At 41.4% G+C, this 26,690-nt stretch overlaps 1 protein-coding gene across 1 annotated transcript; it reads left to right on the forward strand.

Moving 5' to 3' along the window:
• Positions 1–1,542: 1,542 nt before the first annotated feature.
• LOC147899497 (pentatricopeptide repeat-containing protein At1g11290, chloroplastic-like) lies at positions 1,543–3,942 on the forward strand. The gene is made up of 3 exons (XM_087377740.1): positions 1,543–1,694; positions 2,337–2,807; positions 2,943–3,942. Exons 1-3 carry the CDS (start codon positions 1,543–1,545, stop codon positions 3,940–3,942), a joined length of 1,623 nt encoding a protein of 540 aa, XP_087233866.1.
• The last annotated feature ends 22,748 nt before the right edge of the window (positions 3,943–26,690 follow it).

Here is a 26,690-nt window from a genome sequence, read left to right on the forward strand (position 1 = left end):
GGCATAAAAGAAACCTAAAGGATCTAATGAAAATGGTGGATCAGTGGGGTCTACCGCATATATTCTTGACATTAATAGTGGCTGATGAGGTTACAGACACACAATGGCTAGATTTTGATGATCTCGAGCAACTTGTAAAGCAATACAAGCCAAAGTTCACTTGGCGAGATCACCCTATCGAGTGTGCCATGATTTTCTACCTCAGGTTGCAACAATTCTTGCGCCAATATATTTTTAGCAACAACGGCTTGTTGGGAAGAGTGAATCATTACTTAATTAGGTATGAAATGCAAAATCGTGGATCACTTCATATGCACTTTATGCTACAAAAACATTGAGCCGATATCATCACTTTCGGCTACTTTTGACTACTTCGGTTATGATTTACCTACATTAATCTTCGATAAATCAATGCTCCTTTCAAAAAATAAGTGTGTTCTTCAAGAAAAGAGTGTTCATTGCTCAATATCTTTTAATAGTGTCTAACTACCAACCTGAACTTTTGCGTATTTTAGGATCATTCAATTATGAGTTAACTACATTAAAGTTCAAAAAACTACAAAAGAAATTAGTGCTCGTTTCTAAGACATTCTCATTTAACAATAAAATAAAAAACACAACCAAAAAAAAAATGATACGTATCAGTCAATAGGCCTGCCCAACAGGAGGAAGAAAGAGAGAGAAAGGAAGAGAGGGAGTCACGACTCTGGGGGGAGAGAGAGAGAGAGAGGAGGGGGCTAAAAATGTGAAGAGGAGATCTCTAGATTTCTACCAAGTGGCGTTGATCCCATAGAAAAATGAGCTTCTTCAGATCTAGTTCTATTTCAAGGCGAGTTACAGAGCGGCCGCGGGGGGCGGTGGTGAAGTTTCAGGAACACTTGAATTGCAAGTTTCGACCCTGGCTCTGAGCGAGAGAGCTCCCTATCATCTCTTGGTTGCGACAGAGATGGTAGGGAGCTCCCTCTTTCAAAATGTTTGCGCTCCTGTACTGCCGGTCAGACCTCCATCGCCGTCTCACTTATGGCAGTTGGTTTTCATTGCGGTCATCGAAGTACTACTTCACGGATCGCTCCCAGTGGTGGGACGACCGAAAGAGCAACATGATTCGCACAAGTAATGTTGTAAAGTGGCGAGTCTGATAAGTTTAACACAGGAGAACCCAATCAAGCATACATAAAATCATCGGAGTCGTGGCCCAAAGCATCCAGTGGTCAATCCTGGTCAAATTGGTCAAACTTTGAAGACCGTGGCTTGGTACAGTGTGGCAAGGAGGGCTTTAGGTCTAGAGTGCAGGCTAATGCATATGAACTGCAAGAGAAGAGCAGGTGGGAGATGCTTAGCTTAGATGAGGCATTCAATTCTTTGGAATAAATGCCGCAAGTGCCCTCAGTTGACAGCTTTGCTTGCATCTTGCACGAGTGCAGAAAAAGGCATAATCTATCGTATACCAAGAGCTTGCATGCCTACATGTGCAAGTGTGGACTGGAAGACAATAGTTATCTCGGGAACTACCTCGTCCCAATGTTGGTGCAAGTTGGATGCATGCCCGGTGCTCAGCATGTTTTCAATAGCTTGGTTGATAGGAATGTCCATTCCTGGACTGCTCTCATCAGGGGTTATATGGAATGTGGGGAATCCCAGCATGCCCTTAACTTGTACAAGAAGATGCAAGAGGATTCTGTACATCCTAGCAAGTATACATTCTTGGCCCTATTGAAGGCTTGTGCTAGGCTGAAAGATGCAGGAAATGGCCGAGGAATACATGCTGAGATTACTAGAAAGGGGTTGGAAAGAGAGATTTTTATTGGCAGCACCTTGGTCAATATGTATGCCAAATGTGGCTCGCTGGCATCAGCACAAGAAACGTTTGACAAGCTTCCAGTTCGAAATGAGGTCTCATGGAATGCAATAATTGCAGGATATGCAGAGCATGGGCTTGGTGAGGAAGCTTTGAACTGCTTTGATCAGATGCAAGTAGAGGGTGTCTCTCCAGATGCTGTCACATTTGCTTGCAGCTTGAAAGCTTGTGGCAGCATTGGAGCCATAGGCAAGGGCCAAGAAATACACATCGAGATTGCCAGAAAGGGTTTGGAAATAGATCTTCTTGTTGGCAACACCTTGGTACATATGTATGCCAAATGTGGATACCTTGCAAAAGCACGGGAAGCATTCGACAAGCTTCCAGTTCGAGATGAGGTGTCATGGACTGCACTAATGACAGGATATACCGAGCATACTCGTGGTGAGGAAGCTCTGGAGTGTTTCAAACAGATGCAACTGGAGGGTATCTCTCCAAATGCTGTCACGTTTGTTTGCAGCTTGAAAGCTTGTGGCAGCATAGTAGGGATAGACAAGGGCAGGGAAATACATGGTGCAATTGCCAGAAAAGGTTTGGAAACAGATCGTTTTGTTGGCAGCACCCTGGTGGATATGTATGCCAAATGTGGATCACTTGTGGAAGCACAGGAAACATTTGACATGCTTCTAGTTCGAAACGAGGTCTCGTGGAATGCACTAATCACAGGATATGTTGAGCATGGGTTTGGTGAGAAAGCTTTACACTGTTTTGAACAGATGCAACTGGACGGCATCTCTTCGGATGCTGTCACGTTTGTTTGCATCTTGAAAGCTTGTGCCAGCATAGCAGCTGTAGACATGGGCCGACAAATACATGCTGAGATTGCCAGAAAGGGGATGGAAAGAGGACTTTTTCTTGGCAACACCTTGGTGGATATGTATGCCAAATGTGCCTCACTTGCAGAAGCATGGGAATCGTTTGAGGGGTTGCCAGTTCAAGATATTGTCTCGTGGAATGCAATAATTGCAGGATATGCTGAACATGGTCTTGGTGAGGAAGCACTGAACTGTTTTAAAGTGATGCAACTGGAGGGCATTTCTCCAGATGCTGTCACGTTTGTTTGCATCTTGAAAGCTTGTGGCAGCATAGGAGCCATAGATAATGGCCGAAAAATATATGCTGAGATTGCCAGAAAGGGACTGGAAAGAAACATTTTTATTGGCAGCTCGCTGGTTGATATGCATGCCAAATGTGGCTTGCTTGCAGAAGCGCGGCAGGTGTTTGACAAGCTTCTAGTTCGAAATGAGATCTCGTGGAATGCACTAATTGCAGGATATACTCAGCTTGGTGAAAGTGAAATTGTTTTCCGTATGCTTGAAGAAATGAGAGAAGGCGGCACAAGGCCGGGTGGGGCCACATTCCTTAGTGTCCTTACTGTATGCACTCACACGGGTCTTGTGGATAAGGGCCAGAAGTATTTTGAGGCCATGAGCAAAGACTATGGCATCACTCCAACTATTGAACACCTCAGTTGCATGGTTGATCTCTTTGGCCGTGCAGGCCAATTAGAACAGGTGGTAGTAACGGTGAAGAAAATGCCTTTCCATCCTAATCGAGTGGTGTGGCATACTGTGTTGGCTGCTTGTCGAAAATGGGGTAATGTGGAGCTCGCAAGACAGGCCTTTGAACAAGCAGTACATTTGGATGAAAAGGATACTGCAGCTTATGTTTTGATGGATAACATCTGTGCAGATGCTCACATGCAGGATGATGAGAAGAGAGTTGAGATAACGAGGGTGGAAGCTGACATTAGTGGAGTTGCACACTCATTCTTGGTGGAGAGTACGAGACATTCTCATAGCAAAAATATATGTGCAAATGTAGAAGATCTTTCTGTCAAAACGACTAAGGAAGGGTATGTCTCAGATTTGGATTGGGTGTCACAGGACATAGCTGTTGATGCAAAAAGAGATGGATTATCGGGGCACAACGACAGGAAAATGTCAAGGTGTGGAAATTGTTTGGAGAATTCTTTGTTAAGAAAAAATTTCACTACATTTTGCACTTTTGAAGCAGCAGTTCCTTCAAAGTTTTCTAGAGGGTGCAGACACATGGGACATGCCTTGGTATGGAATCACCCGTAAGATAGATGGATAACAATTTGCATGACTTGAACATTCTAACAAAGCAGAAGGAAGATTAGCAGCCAATTGCTTCTGCATATAAAAACAGTGAAACTTATAGATCAATAGCAATAAAACCTTCGCATGACAAGGTAAACATGGACTTATCACGGTAAATATGGACTTATCGTTGTTGACCTATATAGGTCGTAAGATTTTGTGGTCGGAAACTCATAAATAACCTTTAAGAATCTTTGTTTTTTTTAATTTTAAACATCCCTGCGAAATATTAACATGGATTTATCACAAGTCCATTGCTAACACTTTGTTTATAAAAGTTGACAAAGGGTGTGAAGCAACGGGACAACATTGCTCAAAAAAATGGCAACATGCGACCACGCCACTAAAGAACAATTCAGCAAGAAGAGACTTTACCACCTCCACATTGATTTAGAAGAAGAGTATGCACCTGTGGAAAAACGATGGAAGGGTCCACAAGTAGGTTCAATGTAAAGAGAGAACATGAGGATAGAAGGCTTACATCATATCGATTTATGGTGTGAGGGAAATAATTTACCCAAGATGTCCAATCAGTAACTTTACTCCTCCATTTTCCAATCCAATAACACTACTGATGAAGTTTGTGTGTGATGGCAATAAGGGCTTACTTGGATATGTCAAAGCTCAATCTGCGGCGGCCGTGGAAATGTACAAAGGCTTTTACCAACAAGAGATGGGAATGAAATTGCAACAGGTTGTAGATAGCTGTAAATTGAAAGAGCAGCTACAGAAAGAAACTGAAGAACACATGATGATAAAGAAAATGTTGAGGAAAGTTTGAAGAAAAGCCACACCCTTAGGAATAGAAAATTTCGTAACCTTGCAAATTTAAAAGCTGGCGCGGCGGAGGATGCAAGCGCAGAGTTTAGGAAGCAAGGTTTCTTTTTGCAATTGTGAAGCCAAGCAAGAAGGGAAGACTAAAGTAAGATACTAGCAGAGGAACATGGCGTTGCCTTGCCACATCAAAGTAAATCCAACTTGTTGAAGTTTCATAGTAATGAGCTTCCAAAAAGTTATTATAAAACTCACAAAAACCACAACCTTTCCTTATGTCACTACATAATAGCAATGAAGTCAAGCTTGATAGAAGACAATACAATACATAGAAGGAAGAAAACATAGTGGTACTTTCTTCAAAACATGTAGTCCTATCAAAGTTTAGAAATTTATAAATGCAATAATAGATTGCTACATCAAAAGAAAGAAATAGACGTCTAAAATTGAAGGGGTTTTGTGGTATGTGAAGGATTTTTTTACACGTTGTGAGATGAGAGCATTGCTACAATCCACTCTCTCTCTCTCTCTCTCTCTCTCTCTCTCTCTCTCTCTCTCTCTCTCACACACACACATTTTTTTAATGTGAAAGCTAGGATTGTTTATATTACAAGAATAGCCACCTCAAAACAAGGAGTTGTAAGATACATCAGCTGAAAATCTCTCTCTCTCTCTCTCTCTCTCTCTCTCTCTTCACACACACGCGTGCGCGCACACACATGCATGTGCATGTGCACGTGCGCACAGAGTCATGCATGAGCCATACCAATAATTCAACTAAGCATATTAACAAGGCAAGGAAGGTAGGGAGGGAAACACATAATTGGAGAACAATGTGAGGGGCAAAAATATACACAAAGGGAAGGACGTGAGGGACTCATGGAGGGAGATGAGAGGGGAAAGAGAAAAAGAAAGGAGAGACTGCATAGAATGAGGTAAAGTGCCTACATAGCATATTTGAAGAGAATGGGCAAATACAAATGAGAATACTTTCATCTTGGAGGCCCCCCTTTATAGTCGATTTTCCATCAATTAACTGAAATTGCACATGCATAAGGTGGGTAGGGGTATCTTCCATGTGAGTGGCATCCCTTAATTGGGTGTGAAATGTGAAGCTAATATAAGACTCCACAAAAGCATCTCCAATATGTCGATGTATTACAAAAACCCTCAAAGAAGTAGCTCCAAATCAACCCTAGTTGCCATAGAATTCCCCTCTTAAGAATATTCGCAATCCTCAGTGAATAAAGTCTCCATCACTTGAGTCCATTCAAGTTGAACATGAGCATCCATGGGAATGAATGTATCAAAGTCCAATAGAATCTCTATGGTAGCGGTCTCCATAAGCATAGCATAGCCCTAAAACATCCATAAGGCATGAACACTACATCTACACCATGGAATAACAAACCATCCCAAAGCTTGCCTCGCCCCTACAAACAGCATTTTTGGGTCAAAAATGCCAAGCTCATTGTCCATAGCCTTCATCCAAATAGAAGAACAAAAAAAACAAAGATCCGTTGTCAATTGCAGTACCAAACCTATGTCATGGCTAGCTCCAAATATCCCAATGAAATCGTCTAACATGGCTCCATATCATAAAATCTATGGCACCCAAAAGCTCCATATCATCTTGATAGAAGCCTATTGAGCATTGCAAATGCATTCACATTCCAGGTCTCAAGGGATTTATGAGCTTCTAGCCCATGCTTGCACATTTAGGCATGTACGAAATAACACATTCGAATATACGATCACATCTCCATAGTACTCTAAGGATTGATCTCTTGAATAAAAAGGATACAAGTCCCAAGTATCCATCAAGAAAAATTCATCAACTTCATGAAAGTAGAACAACTGAGCCACGAGGTCATGATAGATCTTGCATAACATTACCTAGGGTCATAAAAATCCATGTAACCACACCCTAATGAGGCTACTCATCAAAATTAAGGATTCCACTTGCATCCCTCAAACTATCAAGTTTGCCACAAATATTGAGAAGACCACTTGCTATAGCATCATCATTCTTAAATCTACACTTCATGATCATACAATTTGTACAAGCTTCACTTAATTAGTCATGGTTCATTGGCACATACAACAAGAAAACTTATAAAAGTGACCCTACCTATCCCAACACATTCCATCCACATTTGCAAAACATGCAAAGGCTTATATTAGCTTATTTAGCGTATCTGGCAATCATGGTATTCTATGACATCACATTCCACACCAGCATATTGTCAAATATTCTCTAAGCATCCTCTAAGCTCCAAGAGGGTGGCACCAACAAGCATGCCCTTCTCTAAGCATCCTCTAAGCTTCAAGAGGATCGCATCAACACGCATACCCTTCTCAAAAATACGAGAGTATGAACCCAAAGTAAATAGTCTTATCACAAACAATGGACCCTTTAAATAGGCTTATCACAAACATTGGACCCCCTAAATAGGCTATCACAACCATAACCTATAAATTGGAGAGACAGAAGTACAACCCCAAAGCTTCCAAACTTTGTACAACATGGCAAAATTACTACCTAGCTCCATAGAGTCCACAAGAGCATCACCAACATGTTGAGATACAAAAATTCTAAAAGTAGTAGCTCCAAATGTAACCCTTGCTACAACCATGCATTAGTTAATTCCATGATTAAGGTTGGTGGGGTATCTTCCATGTGAATATAGGGTCCACTGCATCTACATTGACTCAAGGGCAGGTCTTATCCATGGGTCATGGTGGCAAGAAGAAAAATATTTTCAATGGGTTCAAAGGTAGTTTTTGTAAGAAAAAGGGTCATGATGAAGCCCATGGTTTTGTGAAAGACTCTTCATGAAGAAAGTGTTGAGAATTATGGTGCCATGAGCACTTGTAGAGCAAAGGTATGAGCAAAGGGTAAGCTGCCACATGGCATGGAGGACATATCCCACATGTGAGCAAGCAAAATGGATGTAAGTACCCTCACCTATAAAAGGGAGGTTCATTTGAAGGAATATCAATCAAGCACTTTGCACTATCTCAAGATTCTCTTTACGAGTCCAAGCTAATCTATCTTGGAACCTAATTGACTTGAGATACATGTCATGAGCACTCTCTTCATCATGTTTCCACATAGGTTCCATCCACCTTAGAGCATTCCATAGATCCTGAGGCACACATGTTTTGTCATGGTATCAGAGCATAGGTTAAGCTCTCCTAGTTTAGCTTATTAGTAGTTCACTAGGATTGCTTCCATTCCTTGATTAGTTTTAGAATGTAAGATTAGTTTTCGATCTCAAGAGTTCTTCATTTAGAGAGTTCAATTCATTGTGAGCTTGAGTGTTCCTTATTCTGTGAGAGAGAGAGAGTCCCTTGAGTATTTTCTTTGAGAGATATATTGTGTTTGTGAGAGTTTCTTGAAGTGAGAATTCTTGTAAGGTTCATTCCTTGAGTGGTCCTTTTGCTCATTGAGAGAGAAAGATATTTCTATTGTTCTTCTCCAAGAGAAAGAGAGGGAGATACTCTAAAGGCTACGACCTACAGTTATGATATGCATCTACCTAAAGCTACATAGCCAATAGAGTCAGCTCTCCCAGCTTCAAAGACTCCAGCAGATGCTCCATCAGTCAAGCAGCCGAATCTACAACAGCAAGCAAGGAAAAGGCAACTACTCTATGCAACAAACTACAACAAGTAGCTGAATCTCCAAAGGCAAGCGACACAGCCTACGACACTAGCGCTGCAGCAGTTAGCCTTGCTCACAACGATGGACAACTGAGCAGCTCCTACAGATGGGTGTCTCGATAGCCTTAACTCCTATGGATCCCACTGGTCTCTGCTCCACAGCAGCGCCTACCAGCAATCACTGCACCAGAGGGCAACTGCAAAAAGCCGCTACAACAGAAAGTCCGAATTCTAGACAACAACGGCTAGCTTCCAAAGACCACATCGGACAGCCTTCTCCTTCAATGCTCAGTCGACGGAATTAGCTCACCGACTGCTCCAAGCTCCTAAGCGCTAAGCTCCTACGGCCAGCCTCTCCAGCAGCGAATGGGCGAACTCCTCTCCACTGACTCCATCGCCAAAGGCACCCTCCTATGTTCAATGCCACCTCACAGTCAGCCTCCTCCAGTGTCACAAAGTTGTAGAGCTTCCTCAAGCAAGAGTCAGACTCGGCATAGCCCTTGGAAAAGATAGCCGCCCAAGCTCTTGGTCTCGGGTGCTCACAATGGGATGTAGCTACTCGACCTGCGCATTCTCTACGACCAGCGCGCCATATGACTCCCAGCGACCCTGCATAGCTACCAACCACCACGAAGCAGAATGCAACGACTTCTGATATGCCGACCTTCAGCAACCTCTCATGCTCACAGGTTCCAAGAGCAACCGCCGATAGCCGTTGCGACACCTCCTGGCTTCACCCGCCATTTACAACAATCCCCGAACTGTGCCTCTCGACGGCTACCACGAACGTCGCCTTCACCCAGAGAAGTGCGCAGATGCAAGGAGAAAAGTCTGTGCGCCGATTTCTGCTGAAGAAGACAACCATTCATCAAGTCTAAGGTTGAACCTTAGGCCACGTGGCAGTCCCTTGAGAGGACACGTGGCAGATCAAAGATGACCATGGTAAAGTTTATATAACCATGGGTTAGCTCCATGGTTAGGTCAAAAGATAACCATAGTTAAATTTTCTACCTTGGGTTAACTAAGCTGTGTTAAAAGGTTACCACAGTGCCACCTAAGCACACAGAGTCCCTTACTAAGCACAGTTTTAAATTCTGCATGTGAATCCCTGTGCCACATCATCAAGGCCCCCTCTTCTTCACAAAAACTTCGACAAGGCATAACTTGCAATCCAGGAAGAATTTGGACACGCTCCAAAAAGGAAAAGTGATCGTCTTTTCAGGCTCCACGCGCCTGTCATGTTAGAATTATTGTATGCAATTAGACACTGCCAATATTTAAAGTATTCAATTGGTAAGACCTTTGCAACAAATGAAAAAGCAATGCATGAATGTAGAAAGCATGCCAAAAGCACAAGTGTATGAGATGACCATAGCCCGAAGCATGGCATCCACACAAAGCATCAAGGCACATGGAAGAATAAAGCATCATGCATCAAGCTACGTCAAGAGAAGAAGCAAGCGCATCGTCATCAAGCCATGAGCCAAAAGGTGACATCAATGGAATGTATTGAAAAGCAAAAACCTTGCCAACCTTGCCTATGTTTTGTAATCAAACCTGACCACCTGAGAGTAGCTATGAAAGCACCCAGGGGAGGTATTGACATGTAAACCACACTTGACCACCTTAAGTAGCAATGCATGCACTAAGGGGAGGTGATGGAATGTAACTCACATCTGACCACCTTGCAGTAGCCAAAGGATCATGGCACCAAGGGGAGGTGTTGAGAATTATGGTGCCATGAGCACTTGTAGAGCAAAGGTATGAGCAAAGGGTAAGCTGCCACATGGCATGGAGGACATATCCCACATGTGAGCAAGCAAAATGGATGTAAGTACCCTCACCTATAAAAGGGAGGTTCATTTGAAGGAATATCAATCAAGCACTTTGCACTATCTCAAGATTCTCTTTACGCGTCCAAGCTAATCTATCTTGGAACCTAATTGACTTGAGATACATGTCATGAGCACTCTCTTCATCATGTTTCCACATAGGTTCCATCCACCTTAGAGCATTCCATAGATCCTGAGGCACACATGTTTTGTCAGAAAGTATCATCATTGTGGTGGACAAGGACATCTTGTTAAAGATTGCAAAAAGAAGCCACATGAAGCGAAAATAAGTTCATCAATTTTGATACCTGTGATGGAATCCTCTAAGTGAAAGAGGAATATGCATCTTGTACATTGGCATTTTCCTGCCGCATCGTATGTAATCTTGTATGCAATGCTCAACATGTAAATTTCACATGTTGGCATTGAGGGGTGATTAGCAAACCAATGAGATGCAAGCTTGTGGATTGGGGATGAGGACCCTAATCCTAATTTCTTGTATAAGAACACACACAATTGAAGTGTGTGGTGTGGAAATGAAATCCATCTCTAAACTTGGATAAGTCTTGCTCTTCGTGTCTCTCTCTCCTTCTCGCGTTTTGTTTCACTTGAGATCTTTCTCTTGCATCTAGAGCTTCCACCATTCCCTCTCCCTTGAGCATTTTGGTCCTAGCTTTGTAACAAACTTGTCATGACTAAAACTAGAAGTAGAATATTCCAATAACCATGAGTTAACCTTTTGGAGGCATAAGAGTCACATGACAAGGTGGTGTCTGCTTGAGCCGTCATCTTGGGAATCCAAGAAGAAACAATGTCGAAAGGTATCTCCTCCCATAATCTCCCATGATCCATCCATCTTCAAATGGGGGAAGTCAATAGGTTCTTCCATTTCAAGCTTAGGCGAGATTGTTTACGCATTTTTTTGTTCAATTTGCATTTCTCTCCCTTGAAGAATATTGATGTAGAAGTGCTTGAAGTATTGAATGAATGGTTGATAACAAAATTGTTAATAAGCTTGGGACCCTAGTAGCTGACATCCTTGACATTGATAGTGACACTTCTATTCTTTGATTTGATGCCTCAAGTCTCATGAGACAAAATGCCTTGTGAAGGCAAAATTTGTAATGTGAGGTATTGGAGATGTCATGTAAGAAATTCAAGATGGTGGAACAAGCTATGGGGAGAAGAACCAAGCATATGGGGAGTGATCTAAATGACATGGTATGCATAGAGCATGATGTTTAGACTAAGGAGCTGAATGTTACACAATCCAATGAAGATTCAAGGATGTCTTCTGTTACTTCTCGGCCCTTTGATTTGACAAATGGTGAAACTACTCTTGATAAGCAAGATCATTTGGGGCATTGGTTGTAAGAACCAACTTTGGATAATCTTTTAAAGTACTCAAATGATCATAGTTCACAAAAGGGGAGAATTATTTGGAGGCTATTGCCTTTGAAATAGGGGGAGGTGACCATCTTTGGGAGTTCATTGATGTGGCATCTAGGTTTTGGTGGAGGGGGAGATGTAATTAGTAAAAAAAGAGCAATAATATTGTGGTTATTTCAATTGTATGAATGTGGGATGCATAATGAAAATAAGAGGTCAATGACATATGCCCATGGAAGCTCTCACTGTGCCGTCACTCTACACAGATGTCACCATTAGTGCATTATGTAGGAGGTTGTGTATAGTTCAAGCATATTGTATTTTATACTAGGGAAAGCAGCATGAATATTTGTGCCAAACATCAAGGCCCAAGGGGGTTGTCCAATTGAGTGACTTGGTCCTCTCCTTTCTTTTCCTTGATGTTGTGCTCTTCATCAAGAAAAGCACTAATAATGCTTTCCAAATTGGAGTCAGGTAGATGCTTTAAGGTTGTGATGACATTCTCGTCCGGATTGGGCATGCTTTTTAAGAGCACAACAATCATGCCCACCTTAGCATCAGTAGTGGCCAATTGCATTGTGATACTATGGAGCTCACTTGTGAAGTCACTTAACTTTTCATTTTCAAAAAAGCATAATCCAAACAATTTGACTGTGAGTGTAATATAGAAGTGCTTACCACTTGCTCTGTAGAGTCGATCCAACTCATTCTATGCTTTCTTTGATGACATGGCTCTCGCCACCAAGTGAATGAGCCTAGGATGGAGGTTAAGCACAATGACGAGACCAACGCTTGCTCTTCAATATCCTCCTCATCCATAGTGATGTTGACCTGCTTCATGCCTTTGATATAGGGCCACAGACCTTTGTACATCAAGAGATATTCAACTTTGGTTTGCCAAGTATGAAAACCTTTGCCATCAAATGGTTTGATATTCTCAAAAGAAATTTCTTTTGTTGAAATTTCTCTTTGAGTAGACCAATGTGAATATCTTCAATGGAGAAATATGTAGAAGGATAGAGGAGAGAACATCAAGTAAATTGTTCAAAAAACACCTCCTCAAAATCACATCCCAAGGTAAAGAAATAGGCAACTTTGTAGTTGACTTTTCAAAGAAACCTTACGAAGGGGGGGAAAAAATTAGTTTGTCACGTGTTAGCACCACTGCCACCTTTGGAACCTTAGAGGAAAAACTTGGAAAATAAAAGAATGCATTGCAAAGAAACATCTCGAACTCGCAGAATGTATAGAGAGATGCAAAGACGTGTTTCTGAGCTTTAGTGCCTCTTGTTGTCAACCAAAGCTTTACAAAAGCTAGCCATAGGTTTTGAGAAGCCATAATGAAGAATATTGATCAAAAGGGTCACTCAAAAGTCATATAGAGGCAAGATATACATTGTGGATGCCCCAAATCACTAGCACGAGAAGGAAGAGGACTAGAACATAAGGAAAAATTCAACAAGAGAACGTTATCACAAGAAGAAGCATCGCAACAAATCCTTCAAGGGGAAGATAGGTATTCCAGCAGACGGAACAAACTTCATCTGACCATTTTACATACTTTGATGGCCATAGACCCATGGCAGATCTATAGCACATGGAGAGCTTTTGACAGTCACTTCTTCAATCAATCCTTTTGTATAAGGACCTTCAATAGCTCCAATAGGACCTTGAATAGCTCCAATGACCTTCAATAGCTCCAATAGCTTCAAAAGAAGCCCGCTTCGCAATACGTTAAATGCAAGAACTCCCCATATTTGTAGAAGCACAGTAGCATCTTTATTGTAGATGAAATGCTTTCAACTTCCTGAGGGAAGCCTTCAAGACACAACAATAGAGGAAAAATGATTGAGACTAAATGACATCTCCAAGGCAATCTCTACAGCGCTACCAAAAACTCCCAGTCACAATATTCTTTGAAACTGTTGGCAAAAGGATTGAGACTAAATGACATCTCCAAGACAATCTCTACAACACTACCAAAAACTCCCAATCACAGTATTCTTTGAGAATCACAACAATAGCAGAGTTGTAACAAGCCTCTTCTGATAATTTTCAAGCCACCACAAATACTATGATGATGAGCAGCACTAAAGTAGAATACTTTGACTAAGAAACCCAACAATTTGCACAAAGCCTTCTTTAAAAGATGTGTAGTCGTTGACACATTTGTAAATCCGAGTTCTCAAAAAAGGAAATTGTACATGGCAAGAAGGGAAAAATAGACCATGGGCTCTGATACAATGTTACAAATCTAGGATTGAAATGCTCAAAGGAAACAATGAAAGCCCTAGATGCAAGAGAAAGCTCTCAAGGGAAACAAATTGTGAGAAATAGAGAGACACTAAGAGCAAGACTTGTCCGACTTTAGAGATGGATTTGATTTCCACACCACACACTTCACTTGTGTGTGTTCTTATAGAAGAGATTAGGATTAGGGTCCTCATCCCCAATCCACAAGCCTAGATATCATTGGCTTGGTAACCACCCATGCACTCTCTTGCTTCCACTAGGAAGGGATTTCCAACAAAGTTACCCTTGCCTTATCAAGTAGTTCTCTTGTAGCCTTGTATTCAAATACATCAAATCAAATCAAAGCTCATTGTTGACAATTGGTCAATTGAGACCCAACCCAAGTACCAGGTAACTAGGCACCCTAGCTACCCTAATGAGTGACCAAGTGATATGCTTCTCCAAGTGGCAGGATTTCAAACGGCAAGGATGGTCATGAGGCTACAAAGTAGATGGTCCAATACGAGTTAGTAGTCGAGATAGGTTCCCTATTAGCAAAGAGAAAAGTGATTGATAGAACTACCTAGTAGAAGGGAACCAGTGAGCTATAAGTAATAGGGTGAGGACCTTCCCTTGCTACACGTGAGTGGTACTATTGCTAGACTGAGTGCTCAGTCTTGAGTCGAGGCATGAGTGTGTCTATGCAGCCCCTAGCTTGTTGTAATGGTTGAGACCTTTTCGTAAATACAAGTGTCACTTGCACATTGGTTGTCTACTTTTTATAGTACTTGTATTGGTAACACGCACTTTCAATTGTCTCCAAGGTTTTCGATCACTAAGTAATGAGTCACCAGGCCTTGAAGGGTGAGCAAAACCACGTGTCCACATTTGGCAATCCTACTAAAATGTGCCATGCTAAGTTTTGAGTGGGTAACTGCCTGGTTTGAGAAAACAAGGATAGGGTAGAGTGCAAAGCCCAATCCAAGCAATATTTCATGCTGACAAGTGACAAGTTACGATAGTTACTTGGATACACACAATATTTCAGAAGATATCTTTGAATGCCGTTTATTGATAAGATTTTAGAATCTTGTAGACCTATTTCGCTACTAGTGTCTGGATCGAGGAGTGTTTCCAACAAGCCCTTTGTATAATCTAGGCTTTAACTAATGTTATTCAAGCTCGAAGAAAAGACAAAGATACATAGCTAGGACAAAAGAGCATCTATTCTAAGGACAAAGAGGTTGGAAGGAACAAGATCGAGAAACTGCAATGAATTCTGAGCCAAGAATGGATGACCATGAGACCCAAGAGGATGTCGTAGAGAGCCACTTGCACCCAAAAGCTTGAGAAAGAAGAAGACGTGGCCATGGGCAAGGAGCATCGGTTTCTAACTACTACACTGACACAGGAGTGAGCAGGTTCCACAAAGACATTTGAATCGATCAGGAGGTTTCAGTCAAGAAGAAACCTTCAAGCAGTGGCTAGAAAAATCTGATAAGTCATCCAAGAAAGTCTAGTTCTTGAAGAATCCAATGAACCATTCCCCAAGCCAATCCATGTGTCTGGACTCGGCACGAAGGACATGTATTTGGCATGGAAGCAAGGTGTGCTTCAAAGGAAGCATGCCCATGAGACAGATACATGAGTGGAGCAGGAGCAGGAGAGGGATCACTAGGGTTCAGACCAAGAAGCAAGTTGTAGACATTGTACAACAAGCCATGGTTCACCAACGAGCGATGCCAAGGCCAAGGGACTTTGCTCCGCTACCAAGGTACCAAGTATCAATTCCTATGCCTTCACATGCACGGATCCAATACAATCATGAACCATAGGAATCAAATCTAGAAGAGTGTCAAGTACCTGTGGGAGGTCGACGTGCTCATCTCAACAATAGTCTGTCTCAAGTTGACGACATGAACTCATCCGTACTCATGCACTTGTCGACATGGTGGCCACACTGTCAACATTATTTTGATGAAGAGTATCTAATGGAGCCTAAGCTAGTACCCGTGAATCCAAAGATAGCTACACCAATTATAGTGAAATTCCAAGATTTCAAAGGAACCAATGATGAAGATCCGTATAGTCACCTGTAGAGCTTTTTAGGGGCCTACCACATCAATAGGGCCAAGACCAAGGAGGAGTATATGAATTACTTCCCCTATTTATTGATAAAGAGTGCTTAAAGATGGTGTAGTGAATTCTTGATTGGCTATTTTAGGGATTGGGAGCACATGACTAAAGCTTTTCTAAAATGCTTCAAAAAGAAATCAACAAAGAAGATTTTGGTACCAAGGTAAATGAGCTCAATGAAAAGGAGGGCCAGTCAATCCAAGATATTGCTCTGAGGATGAAAGCTCTCAACAACCAGCTTAACACACCTTCATATGATAAATCACTACATCTTGGACATAACCCAGATGGATATTTGGTTACGAGAAATAGTCTATCCTACGAAACCTTATAAAATCAAGCAATAGCTCTGGAAATAGCAATGGAACAAAGTCTAAGATCAATAAGAAGAAAAGTACAAGTGATGATGAGACAGTGTCACTAAAATAGGACAAGCTGAAGTCCACACCCTCAAGAAGGCCCTGAAATGAAATGGGTTTCTAAGAGAAGTCTAACTAGAATGAAAAATGGTGCAATAAGTGCTTGAAGAAAGGACACACTAAAGATGAATGCAAAACCATAAAACTATCAAGTATGCACTGAGTATCATCCACGATGAGTCCGAGTGCTTGTATGCTAAGAAGTGGACTAAAAATGTGAATCTCCAAGTGTGAACCGATAATAATCCCAAAGGTGGAAAACTACCAAGGCTTGAGCAAGGCAATAACAAAGGAAAAAATGACAACAATAAGGAAAAGGGCCAGTTATCTATTATTTCTACAACAAAAATCATATCAAGGCCGAGCGCCCATAATGGTAGGAGGATTTTAAAATGCTACATGATAATAGGGAAGGATAGGAGGTAGACCCAGGTTGCCAAGCCATACTCACCGAGGTCATAGACCCAATAAGCACTAATGTAGTTACTCGTTGGTCTAAAGGTCCCACTAGCAATATAGAAGAAGATCCTTCACCCAAAGGAGACCTTGAGTGGAAACCCCAGAAGTTATTGCCACCAAGCTGGCCAAAAACCTAAAGGGCAAGGCACCTACCACTGATTATCTAGTCAAACCAAATAAGTCTTCACACTCGACCAAGGCAATTTAAGCCCCTACTAGTGAATCACTGAGAGAAAGAAACATAGCTAAGTCTTCTATGCCAAAATGTGGGAAATCACCAAGAACATGAAATTATATTTGAAAATCACCACCAAGCTGCTAAAGATTACCCCATATTGTAGAGAGTTCTTCTTACAATAGCTCCAAGTTGAGGAAAAACCAACAGAGGATGCTAATTGCCTAGTAACCATCCCGGCAGATGATGAAGTATCTGTCATCATAGTAAAGATCAAAAAGTAGAATGTCTCAGAAGTGGTCATCGATGGTGGGTCAGGATTTAACAGTATGTATGAATCCATTGCTCAATGGCTCAAGTTCAAGCACTTTAAGCCATCTTTGTTCCAAATCCACATGACAGATTAGAGCCCCAACAAACCCAAAGGTATGCTTAAGATGGTATAGGTGGATTTCATTATACAATCGTTCATTTAATCATCCCTAGGGAAGAAAATGTTTAGCCAATTTTATTAGGTCAACCATGGCTTAAAAGTGCCAAAGTCATGCATGATTGGGGATCATATATTATGACCATCAAGATTGGGGACATTGAAGTCTAAATTCCCACCAATCCAAGCACAGTCCCAAGCAGCTCTCAACCAAAAGACTTGGAGGTCAAAGATCAGCTCCCACAGGACAGAATCCTAGCAAATGGCATTGTAAATATTGCCTATTGGTGAAATTGATGTATTCCAAGTAGCTACCAAGCTCAAGGAAAATATAAAGGCCAAGGAGTTGGCAAGCAATCTTATCCTAGTAATTTCAAAAAATATGTAGTTTGTGAATGAGAGTTGACAAAACCACTAGTGGCAGTCACTCAGTTGGATTCTGAGCAATCGGACCTGGAGCCAACATAGGAGCTTGAGGAAGATCCACACACAGTTGTGGTCAGTGCACTTCGTGATCAACTCCAAGTAGTCAAAAATTTGTTTTTGCAAAATAAAGATGTTTTGGTTTGGAGTTACAAAAATCGATATCAGCATCGAATCCCTCTCATTCTAGATGCCAAACTAGTCAGACAACAACGGAACTGCATGAACCCAAATTATACTACCAAATCAAGGAAGAGCTTCACATGGTAATTCAAGCAAGTTTCATTTATGCCATTGATAGAAGTGACTGGCTATTTCCTATTGTGGTGGTATTCAAAATAAGGAATAAACTCCGAGTTTGAGTTGACTATAGGAAGTTGAATGCTCAAACGATGCTGGATCCATTTCCAATTCTATTCATAGATGGAATTTTGGACCGGGTAGTAGATCATGAAATATACTCATTTATGGATGGATACATATTATAGTGGCTATAACCAAATATCCATTTCCCCCAAAGATTAGTCAAAGATAAAATTTACAAGCAAAGTGGGGTGTATATGCTACCAAGGTCATGCCATTTGGGTTCCAAAATGCTCCATCAGCTTTTCAAATAATCTTGGGTGACGCTTTCGGGATTTTTGGTTGAGCTCATTGCCATCTACATGGATGTTTTTTTGTGTCAACTTGGTAGTGTCTACACATCTTGGGTACTTGGTAAATACTTTGACAGATGCAAGTAAACATGCATATAACTAAACTCGACAAAGAGTGTCTTCTATGTCCAAGTTGGTATATTACTTGGTCATGTAATTTCTAAAGAAGGCAATCACACTGAGCCAACAAAAATCAAATCCGTTGAAAAGATGCCTAGACCTGAGAACCTTATACAGCTAGGGTCCTTTTTGGGTTTCATAAGATTTTATAGAAGATTTGTCAAAGGTTTTGCAAAGATTGCAAGACCCTTGTACAAGCTAACCAAGAAAGATACCAAGTTCTAGTGCACCAAGGAGCTGGCATAGGCATTTCATGAACTCAAAAAGTGTATCTTGGTACAAAATTAGTAGAGTTTTTGACTCTCATGTGATAAATAAGAAGGATGTAGCTCTTTTTCTTAATACAAATTAATAGAGGTTGTGATTCTCACTATGCAAGACATAAGAAATATGTAGCCCTTTTTATTTCTGAATGTAAGAAGGATGTAGATATTTTTCTTTCTTAATATAATAGTTTTGTAAGTTCAACATCTAGCTATCCCATATGACTTCTTTCTATTCATCCATCCCATCATATGACACATGCTTGTTGATGGCACTTCTTGCTCATAAAATAACACGTGACTTTACTATCACATCATTTAAAAATTTCCATATGCTAGATTTTCACCACGCTTCTCAAATTTTTCCTTGCCGCCAATGTTTGTATGTTGGATCTAGAAGGAACAAGATGCCTAGAAGGGGGATTGGCTGCCACTACCGAGATCAGGACCAAGAAGTGGCAGGGGACAATTTTCCAAGGTGGGAGGGAGAGTCCATAAAGATGAGGTGGACTCTAGGGGAACAAGTGGCACAACTAGTACAATATAGCATGAAAGCTACAAGAGGAGATACCCATGCGGGAAGAAAAGAGTTAAGTGGGAGAGGATGGCAGTATATGTGGGAGGAAAGGGATCACCAACAACAGGAGGTAGGAGCATTAAGGTGGGGAAGGAGAAGGCATAAGATAGCAAGGGGGAAAAAAAGGAATTGCAAGGGTGAAAGACACATTGAGGGGAAGAAATGTTTCTAGCTAGCTGAAGGGAATGATGTGCATGTGAGAGGTTGCAAGGATAGTTGGGGAGCATTTTGAGGTGCACATTTAGTAGAGAAAAGGGTGTGTGGATGAGATTGGGTGGAATGGAGAGCAAATGAGATGTAGTTGCGGATTGTGGGGGAACATTTTGAGGTGCATACATAGTGGAAAGGGGTGGAGGAGGATATATGGGAGATAGGGGTAGGAACATTGTACATGGGAAGGAGGTAGCTTGAAGCAACAAAGAAAAGGAGAAGTCATAATGGCAAAGGAAGTATGAGGGGTAGGAGAAGGGCTTGAATGGGTAGGAGAAGGGGTTGAAGGGGATGGCTATGTGGAAATGTTGAATAAGAGGGTAGGAGGGGGGGGAAATGCAAACAAAGGAAGAAAAAAAATAATGGAATGGTCACAATTGTCACTAATATACCAAATATAACACTATATTAGAGAATTTGAAAATTTTCAAGTAGTTTGGGAACTTCCAACATGGTTAAGATTTGGTTGCATGGTGAAATCTCAACTCCTTACTTGAAAGTGGTATCCACTCTTAACATTATAGTAGGGAATCCTCCCAAGTCCCAATTTTAAAGAAGGGGTTAAGATTTAGCACATGGTCAGATCTTAACCCCCTGGTTGAAAGTGGGACTTGGGAGATTCCCAAATTTTCTTATATAGTGTTATATAGTATATAATATACCAATTGTCACTAATATACCAAATATAGTATTAAAAAAACTACAAAACAATGTGCTTTTCTAAAATACAAGACAATGCTTTTCTAAAATAAAAGACGCATGCTTTTCTAAAAACTAGCTAATTAAAAAACTACTATTCCTACCAAACTTTTCATGCAAATTTGTTTTATTTGTAGCTTCAATTGATACAGGATTTCACCTAGACTTGCATGCATACATACGAGTGCTTCTCCCTCTCTTGCACTTCCCCCTCCGTCCCCCCCATCTCTCTCCTCTCTCTCTCTCTCTCTCTCTCTCTCTCTCTCTCTCTCTCTCTCTCTCTCTCGTGTGCATGTGTGCACATCAATAGGCTTGGTCAATGATATCATCGATCTATTGGTTGATCCATCAATGATATCATTGATCAAGCTAGTAATTGTTTTGCTCACTTGGCTGATGATATCTTCAACCAACGGATCACACAATCGATGATATCATTGACCAAGCATTGGCTTGGTTGATGATATCATCAACCAAGTGGTTTGCCGAGTTGACGATATGGAGTCAGCGATGACAAGAAGTACTTCGTGAAGGCTATATCGGACTCACACTTACTTCAAGGATCTCAAGAAATACTTGAAGCCTTGGAATCTTTGAAAAAAATAAGGGATGCATTACCGAACATTGTTGTACCTACAGCAAATCTGCCACCAATAGTATCTCGTGCTGAAAGAGCACTACTCGCAACATCTCAAGTTGCAGCAAGTGTCCCACCAATAGCATCTCGATCTAAGGTTGTATTATCTCCGACTGCAACAGCAAGATCTCGAAGGAGTCATCCTTAGATTTATTCAACTGCCACCACTATTTAAAGAAAAAAAGCCAAAATAACTCCAATGCCACGTGCAGATCATTCGATGTAGCTTATCTACAAGTAGGCAAGCAGTTGAATAGTGATGAAGAGGATGCACACGAAGTAGATGATTCTTTACTAGCTGAGGCTTTTGTGGACGTGAAAAACTTACATCCTCTTGAAGACGAGGGATATATTTGGGGATCATCTCAATACATCGTGTTCACAACAATGATTGATCGTGCTTCCTTTTTCACCAATCAACAAAAGCTTGATGAGGAATTTGCACGAAAATTGTATGAGGATATGAGGGCCACTAAATTGCCATTTTCTGGCAATATCACTCTATGTTCCATGTCATTTAAGAGACATTACGAAGATGATCCTCAATTGCCTGATGCAAATTTCAAAAGCCCAAAGACTTTCACAATGCCTTTGAAAGATTCAAAACTAGTGACCTTGTTTGTGCATCTAGTTTGTACAAGAGCAGATACGGAAGTGACCTATCAAAGAAATTAATGCTAGCAACAATTGGTGGAAACCATCTAAACTCCATCTCTAGAAAGTAATTTCCTATCCAACCAACTGCAACTTGAACCATTTGCTGTTACCAAGGTTTGTCCATGGACTCCCTTGCGTTTCACCCTTCAAAAAAGTGTACATAGCACTCTTGTGCATCCATGGCCTATCAAACCTCTTCATTCTCAAGCCAAAACAATCAAGGTTGATTCAATAGTCCTTCAGGAAATAAGTTAGCTAAAGTTAGAAAGCCTTGGAAGTTGAGCTAGCAAGAATACTTGTGAGACGTTTGGGATGAAGATGGATAAGGAGGATGTGTGAAAACTTGGAAATTTAGCAGCAATAAACTGGTCTAGCGCAAGGCATCGTTCAAATTTCTAGCTGGCATCCACCTGGAGTAGTACTTGGTGTCCTTATAAATTGTGCAGTGACATTCATGGAGATGTCAATGATAGATAGCATCTGTGTATGGAAGAATCTTGATTCAAGGATCGCCTTGAGGTAGTTGGTGTCATATTTAATGGTATATGTCTGATGAAAGCTATGGTTCATACAGACATCACAAAGCATTGGCCCTCTAGTTTGACAAAGCATTGGCCCTCTATGTTTGATGAAAGTTTTGCTTCACATAGATGTCACAAAGCATTGGCCCTCTATTTTGTCTAGTCTCCTCGGTGTACATTTGTAAGAAGATGTTCGATAGTTCATTTGGTTGTGTCATTGAATTCCTGTAATCCTTAAATGATGATGGCTTCCTTCCATTGGGTATGCAAAATCCAGTTTTGCCGCAAAAGCTACAATAGTTGAGTTCTCGGATGAGCCTTGAGCACGTTCTCTCCTAACTCCCTTAGAGTTCTCCGATCATGATCCAAGATCATAGTGTGCAATTTTATTTTTCTCCTTTGCAACATATGTGCTTGTGCACGTCTCCTCATTAAAATGCACCTCGAATTGATTTGTTAGATCGTTTATTACGTAGTCCTATATATCATACCAATCATCAAAAGAAATTGTTGAAACATTAATTTTGATCAAAAAATTAAATGACTAAAAATTTAGAAATGAATTTTAATTTTTCCTCTTTTGTTTTTTAGGATAGAAGTTTGGGGCTATGTACAAATACCGAGGGGATTATGGGAGGGCATGATGTCTAATGTTCAGAGATAGCCATAGCGGAATACCTCTTCTAGATCGAGACGCATCTTGAAGAGACGAACGATCTATGTGATGTTCCTATGATGGTTCGCTCTTGATACCGCTTGTTGTTACAATCTCCACATTAAAGCAGCAAGAATAAAGTAATCAACATAAGATAGAGCTGAGATTGGATATTTAAGTGCAGTTCCTTAGTATTAAATATTATTTTATTTATATAATATTATTTAGCCATACATAGTGTGGGTGGATTCCTCTTTGAGAGCTATAAAAACTAGGAACTGGCCCTTCCCTCGTATGTATCAGTGTAATAATCTATCGGTTTTGATCCATCGATTTTGAATTGTTAAGGTAATGTAATAGTTGAGGGAACTAGATTACCTTTTTGAATGTGGCGAGAGTGTATGAGCAAGCATTGTGAGACACGACCAATGATCTCTAGCTTGGCCTTCTAATCTACGACAGGGGATAGCATTGGAAACGTACGAATAGATAGAATAAGAAATAACACAATAAGCTTTCTTATTTGGAAATGATAGAAGGAAGGGCAAACTCAACCAGTTTTTCAAAATTGGTGTCTTATGGTGGCCGAAAGTGCTTCACTTGTTAGGAATCCTTCCATGACGATTAGCACTATGCTTTGAAATCATGAATCAATCTCCTCCGATCGGGCTCGTCTCTGCTTTGATTGACATATTCAATGCTTCAAAGTCATTAATCGGTCCGGCTCCCCTCAGCTTCCATGGAGGATCAATGCTTCAAAATCATCAATCCATCTGCTTCGATCTTGCTCCTCTCTGCTTCATCATTCGAGATCAATGCTCCACAATTTCCATCCATCCGATGCGGTTCTGCCCTCAAATTCCCTCCGATTTTTGTCTTTGCTCCTGAATTCTCAATCAACTTCCTCCAATTATGCTAGCCACGCGAGCTCATGGATTTAATTCCTCATGGGAAGCTGGAACTTGCGTGTCTACTCTCCCAAGTTTCTTATCGTCACCTTGTATCCGGGAAAGTTTCTCGTTTCCAAAACTCTATGCTATGCGATATTGTCAACTGCTGTGCTTCGGAGTAGATGAGTCAAACTCTCTCACAGTGCTCGATCCCAAAAATTCTTCCTCTCCTTACATTAAACTACATTTCGGTTCCATGTACACGCGGCATAGTTGAAGGGGTATCACCTCTGTTTCGTGCAGACAAATGCTGTGAGTACATAGAATAGCGTTCCAGCGGGTATTCGTTTCTCAGACCAATCCTGCCCGCGCTAATACCAATAATCTAACTCCTCTTCCCTATGTTCTTCAACGTAACAACCCGACGTGTGTGATGCTTAAAGACCTGTCAAACCAAAGTGAAGCATGCTCAGGACGTCCTTAGAACAACTGAATCCTGAGGTAAGCTATTGATTCGAATCCATTATGCGATTCAAGGTAACATCTCTTGATGGGCGAGAGATATCTTGCCATTGCTTTGACTCTAGGCGCAAGGATTTCTACTTCTTGCTAAGATCCAGCAAGCCACACAAGATTTTGTAGACTGCTTTGAAGCACACAACAACTTTGTCGTGTGATCTATAGATCAGATCAACATCTAGCAATGTCATACCAAAGACAACTGAGTTATTCACAAATACAAGGCTTCTTTCGCCTCAACCAACAGAGTGATTGCCACTGCATCACATGGAGAGTCCTCGACCAATTCCTCTTTCTCGAATCTGGATGTCCATTCGAGGGACATTCTAGGGCTACTGTGTTATTCTGTTATGAGTGCCTACCTCATCAATCCAATCTTATTGCGTAACGTTTAAAAACAAGCATGCATCCGTAACCTCAATTGAGAAGAAACGGCTACCACCTCAAATGGCATGTGATGGAGGACGACGAGCATCTACAATACTTGGGCTTGCCCCTCCCTCAGCTCATGATGATTTTAGCCCTGCTTTCTGTTCACAGTGAGCTGAAAGAAAATCAGAGGCAAATGAGTGATAAATCATTTAATATTCAGACGTGGGTGTCCGATGGAAAGAAAACTACTGTCAATCTCTATTTTGCCATAATAGCGCGCTTGCATGCAGCCAATTGGAGGGATATCATATAAAGAGCTCCCGGAACGTAGAAATGATCGGTAGAGGGAATAAAGATCTTATAACTGCGAGCATAACGAGCATAACCGACAAAGAGGCAGTTGACACCTCCGTCTATGTTCAGGTACATGCATGAACACTTGGCATCTAAAAACTCGGAGGTGATGAACGTGAGGTTTGTGACCATGCTAGAGTTTGTAGGGAGTGGAATTGCCGGGCAATGGTTGAGAAGGTACACAGCACTCGAAGCAGCTTCCGCCCAGGCAGATTTTCATGGTGCAGCATGCAACGGGACATTTCAAGAACCTAAGAACCGTGGGGTTCTTGCCTTCAGAAGCACCATTTTGCTGAGGGGTGTAGGGGATGGTGAACTCTTGATGAATTCCGGAATGTTTGCATAATTCTGAAAATCTGGAGCTTCTATATTCGCCGTTGTTGTCTGAGCGGAGGCGTTGATACGACGGCCAATTTGGGTCTCCACGAGGGACTTTAATTCTTGGAATTTTTTGAACACCTCGTTTTTGTGTTTGAGAAAGAAAATGAACAAACAAGGTGAACGGCGTTCAGGCGGCCTGCCCTGCAGCAAGGAAAAGAGGGGGAGAGAGTGAGAGAGGGAGAACGAAAGAGAGATGACTTGGATCCGTACCAGGGGGAGAGAGAGAGAGAGAGAGAGAGAAAGTGCTTGCCTTGAAAGAGAAAGAGAGAGAAAGAGAGAGAAAGAGGGAGGAAAGGTTTGAGATCCCATGCCACCTATTTATTTTTGAAATTAAGAAAAGCAAATGTGGGCTTTTTGGCTTCTTGGAGCGTCGCCTTTCCTTAGTCCTCCCCTTTAGGCTGGCCAAAAACATGAGGAAGGTTGTAAAATACCTGGAGCCACCGATGGATGTGATTTGGAAGGGGCCGCAGATTTCTGTGTGAAGAAGTCCAGGGGATTGTTGGAGCGGTTGTTTGCATGGCGGGCAAAGGGTTCACGTAGGTCCTTCCAAACGTTCGAGGACTCAGAAGTTAAGCAACGCAATGGCTATGGCTATGAGCTAGAAGGGTTGAGAGGAATGAAGATGAAGATTCGGAAGATGTAGCAAGACACTGATGTGAGGAATGTATGTGATTAGTACAGAGTGAAAGCTTATGGGCAAAACTGAGGGAGCCTAAATGCAAGAAAACGATGATGAATAGGCACCCACAATGTACTTTATTCTGGCATTAGTATTAGTGGAGGAGGAGGTGGGAAAATTTAAGCTAAATTAAGCTAAGTCTTACAGCAAGACATCCGTGAAAATTAATTTGGTTGGCGAACTTTCTAGAGAGAGCTTAATCCAGAACGTTCCACAGACCCAGCTATAAAGAGAGGGAGGGAGAGGGTGGGTGCAAGGGAGAGTGGAGGGAGAGGGGGAAGGGGAAGCAGAGAGAGAATGCAACGGCGATGAAAGAGAGCACGAGGGAATAATTAGTAGAATAGAGCTTAGATTAATCGAGTAGGAGTTGCAGGCGAGGGATTAATTAATAGAATCAAATTTAGCAGAGCGAGTAGGAGCAATAGCTCGAGTAGGCCCCCACAATTGACTTTTATGCATACATTAATATTAATTGATGAATAGCATTGTGCTACAGTGCTTTTGTAAGCTTGACAAAATACATGGCAAGAAAGGCTTTCAACTAATGAGCTATCACGACTAACCTCCACTACTTAGAGCACTAC

This window comes from Dipteris shenzhenensis, chromosome 8, assembly GCF_047967505.1.
Source record: "Dipteris shenzhenensis isolate YYH24624 ecotype China chromosome 8, Dip_SZ_1.0, whole genome shotgun sequence".
NCBI classification, from domain to species: Eukaryota; Viridiplantae; Streptophyta; class Polypodiopsida; order Gleicheniales; family Dipteridaceae; genus Dipteris; species Dipteris shenzhenensis.